The sequence below is a fragment of the Amblyomma americanum genome, chromosome 2 (genome assembly GCF_052857255.1).
Source record: "Amblyomma americanum isolate KBUSLIRL-KWMA chromosome 2, ASM5285725v1, whole genome shotgun sequence".
Taxonomy (NCBI): Eukaryota; Metazoa; Arthropoda; class Arachnida; order Ixodida; family Ixodidae; genus Amblyomma; species Amblyomma americanum.
The window spans coordinates 84,401,481-84,407,011 of NC_135498.1; the positions used below are offsets into that span (position 1 = coordinate 84,401,481).

At 44.8% G+C, this 5,531-nt stretch overlaps 1 protein-coding gene across 1 annotated transcript; it reads left to right on the top strand.

The window, feature by feature from the left end:
• On the top strand, positions 1 to 4,677 carry LOC144118750 (platelet glycoprotein Ib beta chain-like). The gene is made up of 3 exons (XM_077651592.1): positions 1 to 784; positions 3,219 to 3,373; positions 4,511 to 4,677. Exons 1-3 carry the CDS (start codon positions 636 to 638, stop codon positions 4,651 to 4,653), a joined length of 447 nt encoding a protein of 148 aa, XP_077507718.1. The 5' UTR covers positions 1 to 635; the 3' UTR covers positions 4,654 to 4,677.
• Positions 4,678 to 5,531: the final 854 nt, after the last annotated feature.

Below are 5,531 nucleotides of genomic sequence, written 5' to 3' on the forward strand. Positions count from 1 at the left end.
AAACAGAGTGCTCTGCTTCCATGTTGCCTTTCACAGCTCGAGAGCGTATGTTGCCGAGATACCTCATACAAGCAGAATAAGCTGGCTGCGTTGTTAGGCTGTAGCCGGTTGCTTTAGCGTAAAGAGCTCTCTACAGTTCAGCATTCAATATGCAGCTTCTATAGGCCACTTTGTTCCTTTCTTGCCTGCAAGCTTGTTGCACTGCTAACGAGGCACATTGCGAGAAGTTTAATGGGAACCGAGGAGTAGTGTTCCTCACTTGCCGGCACATAACCAGCGTGCCAGAGCTTAGCGCTACCATTCCACGGCCGCAACGTACAGGTAATATCTTTTTCACTCTCGCCAATAGCCGCCTAGATTTTCTTCCCGAAGACGCCTTCGAAAGTATTTCCATCAAGAACTTGACCTTCGAGAAGGTAACTGTCGACGACTTCACCGCCCCACATCCTAATGCCTTTGATGCTCTGAATGAAACCCTGCGGGAAGTATTCTTCAGAAGTCACAGCACTCTTCCTTCTTCTTGGAATGCCCTCGGCGAAATTACAGCTCTAGAGGCTTTGAAGCTAGAGCAGCAGAATGTGTCCCTTGATCGAGACTGGTCTCAGCTGCCGCACAGTATTAAGAGAATCTTCATCATGAAATGCAACATTCTGAACCATGAGGACCACGCACTGGCTTCTTTCACCAACTTGGAGGCGTTCATACTCTCCGAAAGTGGTCTCAAAAGCTTCTCTTGGGCAGTACTTCCAAATCCAGCACCCAAGCTGACGACCCTGCGTTTCGAGTAAGTCATGTTTGAAGGGATATTTTGCCACTATGCGCTGTACTTGCAAAAATATTGCGTAGTAAATCCGCATTGCTCAAAGCGGTGCAATGTTATTACTAGCTGACAGTTTAGGTGGCACAAGTCTTGGCTTCCCCATTCATGGCGCTCGCTCGAACAAATCAAGCTATTTTTTTTTATTCCGTCCTTATATACATAGAAACTACGGAGCGCTGAAGAGTGGCGCTTGCGCCCGGTATTTTCTTTGTGGTCAGTATTCGTGAACCTCAGAAGCGGATATAAATTTCCGTAAAGCAACTTTACCGGGCATCGCTAATGCAGACCTGCTTTCTTCTTGAACACAAAGCGTTTTCAGAAGGTGAGAAAGTAAAGGCGCAGAATTATTCTCGGTGGCTTACTTTATGTAGAGATTATTTATCTGACACACCCTAAGACTTTCGCTGTGGTCTTGTGGTACTGAAAACTGCTGACAACTTTACATGTGGACAGCGCTTCCAACGTGCGTCGCCCTTTCGTCTGCGTCTTTTGCGCTAGCAGTTCAACATTTTTAACCAAGTCGCCCTTATCAGTATTGTGTTCGTCTCATACAAGTCGAGGTTTATACAAAATCACTTTCAATTGCGAGGCAACTGAGCGATGCTGTCAGATACTGTTACAAACATGTCGATAGTAATACTCTGAACCTGCAATCAGTAGAAAATTCTTGGTTTAAGGTTGGTTCTACGCTCGCACAAAGTTTTTCAGACTTCCATAAGAAATCTACTTGGTTCTTTCTGACAATCGTTGTGCGGCAACTGTGGAACATTATAAGACTGTTTTCCAATCTTCTCTTGCGACGCGTGACAAAATGTTGATTTTAAAGTTTGTCCTGCGCCGGCGCCGGCTGGTTAAGACTGCATTCAAAAATAGGTTCCCCAGGAAAAAAAAGTGGGCTTGGGGAGAATTTCTGGCTATGGCTACCGTTAAAAAGCCTTTTCGGATACGGACGCTTTTATGAAGTGTTCTTCAAAATGAAATTGGTTATTTCACATTTTGATTTCCGAGAGAGAAAGAACAATCTGCATGAAACTTAGTTTATGGGCTTTAACGTCTCAAAAGGACTCAGGCTATGAGGGAGGCCGTAGTGAATGGCCCCGGAAATTTCGACCACCTGCGGTTCTTTATCGTGCACTGACATCGCACATTACACGGGCCTCTAGAATTTCGCCTCCATCGAAATTCTACCGCAGCGGCCCGGCATCGAACCCGCGTCTTTCGGGTCAGCAGCCGAGCACCATAACCACTGAGCCACCGCGGAGGCTTCAGTATAAAACTGCTTAGATAAATCAAATAAGCTAGATGCTCACGATTAAGGTATTCACGGGGAGCTGCGAAATCTTTATTCCCCGATTCCTTATTCCAAAGCCCTCTGGTGTACAAAAGTGCTTTTTAAGCGTAAGGGAAAGGAGTTATTAGTAATATCTAGATTGAGACCTTCTAGACTACATTCACTGAACCGTGGTGTTTTATGTTATGGCTATGAGCAAACAAAAACACACCAGGTGACGAGCGAAGCTACAAGAGCTGTAGAAGGCTGGTTCGGGCTGCAGATCTCTTTTGCAGCAAAACGTCTCATCTCCGACTGCTTCGAACATGCAGTGAACGTGCCTAGAAAGGTGACGTAACATTCAAAGGTTACATGGGGCACATCTCGAGTATGAACATAGAGTGGTGCTATAGTAATTCGTGTATTGCACGGAGGGGTAATCTGAATATATTATTCAACTGTTCAGGCAATGTTGAACGAAAATTTTCAACCAGTAGAAGTCGAAAAAAAATTAAATAAGAAGGTAGGAGGCGGTGGAGAAAAGAACTTGCTGCCAGATGTGACAGATTAGTTCAAAAGGCAACTCAGAACATTTTAGGCATACATTAGTCTTTCTTTTTCTTACACCTTTAAATTTTCATCAAGTGGCAACCTTGTTTCAGTTACTCACGTGTCTCTGTGCTAAACAATTTCTACCCCTTGTTTTCACGAGTAATTAATAGCATGGCTTTTGTAGTCGGCATACAAAAACAGATCACGTGATAGTTAACGGCAGTATGCTTGATGATGATATGATTTTTTATGGCGCAAGGGCATCTATGGCCAAAGAGCGCCATGCCACAAGTTATTTTCAAATTCTCAGTTTACTTAAAAAATAGCCATTGTAAGTTCTTTTTTTGGCTGTATTTTAATATACCTGAAGAAAATTCTCGGTGCGCACGAAAGCATTGAAAATGAAAGCATTTTCTTTCCTTTTTCAGAACTAAAGACACTGCAATTTCGTACATATTTTCCTTTCGCATTCGAATTACCGCTCAGGTAGAAGCGTAAACAAAGGAAGACAGCAATGTTATGTAGAACCTAGTGATATCTGGACACGCAATGTTTTATATGCTCTCTCCTTTTCAGACGCAACCAACTGACAGAAATACCCGAAGGTTTTACTGCCCAGCAGTTCCCTGCTCTGAAAGTGCTCCACATTGAGTTCAATCCCATTACACAATGGAATCAAGACACGCTCTCTGCACTCATAAATCACCCTAAGCGACCGAAGTTGGTTCTTCGTGAGTATATTAAGGTTATAAACGGCTTTACCGCTCTCTGATGCAATGATTCTGAAGTTAACAGTAGCATCCGTGGATGATTACATTGGCGGAACCACCATTTCGTAGCCATTAGTTGTATTTAACACTGTGTTGCTTACGTGAGCCGCGGTAGGTTAGTACTGTTTTGCCTTGAGTTTTAACTTCAAATCGGATATGTTTTGATGATGGTAGCGTAATGTACATGTCATGTGTAACATAATCAATGATTTTGGAAATACATAAAAAAACGTTAAAGACTGACGTCCATAAGTGGTTACTCGCATCACTATGCTGGAATCTTTATAATTTTCTCCTCTCCGCTGCGATGCTACGCAGTTGTGTCGCCTGTCCCTCGCTTAATGCCTACCCTCACTGAATCGCTACGGCAGACTCTCCTGCGTGTGAGAACGGCGGGTTCGACGAAACAACAGAGCACCTACTTTGTGACTGCCCCTCAGTTTGAGCGTGAGCGTGTCATCCTTGTCCGCTTTCAGAAGCCAAGGTTTTGGGTCTTTGGACTAAAGATTCATCGCAGAGGACTGCTGTGAAAGCGCTTTTCAAGTTGATGAAGGCTCAAGACTTAGTTTAATGTTTTAAACCCTCAGTGGGCGCATTGTGCACCCGTCTAGGAATTGTCTACGGACGCGTGAAACAGTGGTCGCCCTTTTCTCTCTCCCCTTTATATCTCTCCCTCCGTTACTCTTGCCCCGTGTAGGTTAACATACTGGACATCGCCTAGTTAAGCTCCCTTCGTTCATTTTTTCTCTCTCTCTCTTCCCTCATCTCAAAATTTACTTCATTGATACTGCTGGTTTTGTCCCGCCAAGGTCACCTGGAATATAAGCCTCGACTCAATTAAAATTACGCACAGCTCAAAGAGCTACCCGTCAACTTCAAGTGCGAATTATTGTGAGTTGGCTCACGAGATATGTCATGCTGGCTGCACAAAAATATACGGTTTTTTTATTCGCATTATGATTCACACCTTAGAGGCCAGCGGCAACCTGGTTTTCTGTCTTTCTTCATACTTCTGCAGATGTGATATAAGGCAAATTCGTTTTATATAGACGCCTGCAAGAAGAGCTTACGAGACGGCTTTTGTGGCACTTCTTTCAGGCCGAATTCACTGCGACTGCAACGCCGAGCCTCTTCGCCTTTTTCCACAAGACCGACTACAAGGAAAATGTGCCTCACCCGAGCACTTGAAAGGGAGACGAATCGGCGATCTCGCTGAAAGTGACCTGCAGTGCTCCAGTTAATAAAGCCTAAGATTGACGCGGTTTTTTTGCAGTTACGTGCCCCATATACTCACTGTGTACAGACAACAGCTTCAACAAGAAACGGCTTGCACTAACGCCGTATACATAGCATCCGTTTCAATCCATTCAAGAAACACAAGCGAGCAATTTCAGCACATATTGACACAGCTGTGAAGTCCAAATGACCTTTAGCTTTGCGCACTTCATTTTAGGTTATCTTCTTCTGAGGAAACATGCCATTCTAGAGGTGTTTCTTCAATGGATCCGTGCTGGGTCTTCCAGGTTATCTTCTTCTGAATAAACATGTCATTCTAGAGGTGTTTCTTCAATGGATCCGTGCTGGGTCTTGCAGGGCGAACACTATGCGTCTGGCTTTCGTCACATAATCACAGGTATCCAGCTATTGCACAGGCTCTAATTGCCCAAGCCATCCTTCTGGATCTTCATTCTGGAAGCCGTTCAAAGCGGCTGGCGGCCAGAGCTGTTGCAGGATGACCGTAGTAGGCGCTTCAAACAGGGCTGTGGCCGCTGTCAAAGTTTCCTTTTTGATTTACCGCTATTCATCAAAGGCCTCTGCTCAGGTTGTAACCCTTCGAGTCGGTGGCTGCTAGCAAGGGGAGGCCGCGGGCAATGACGAGGACGAACACAAAAAGGCAGACAGGGCTAGCAGTGGACTCCACAACAAGCCCAAACAAAAACTCGCACTTCGAGTATATTCCTCTCTTGATTATTTATTGGGTTTTCTGAAATCTCCTTCGGGAAGATGCGCCAGGTTGTTTGGCAGTTTCCAGGAAGTGTGCAAGGCAGGGCACTCATCTCGGGCACCTGAAGGAGCAGAACAGCTGTCTTCGATGTGTCGAACAGTGTCATGCACCAAA

Bases quoted from the DNA above. Each gene is read 5' to 3' on its own strand.
- LOC144118750 (XM_077651592.1), top strand. From the start codon at position 636: ATGAAATGCAACATTCTGAACCATGAGGACCACGCACTGGCTTCTTTC. The intron at 785-3,218 runs GTAAGTCATGTT...TCTCCTTTTCAG, and splicing joins CTGACGACCCTGCGTTTCGA to ACGCAACCAACTGACAGAAA. The intron at 3,374-4,510 runs GTGAGTATATTA...CACTTCTTTCAG, and splicing joins GCGACCGAAGTTGGTTCTTC to GCCGAATTCACTGCGACTGC.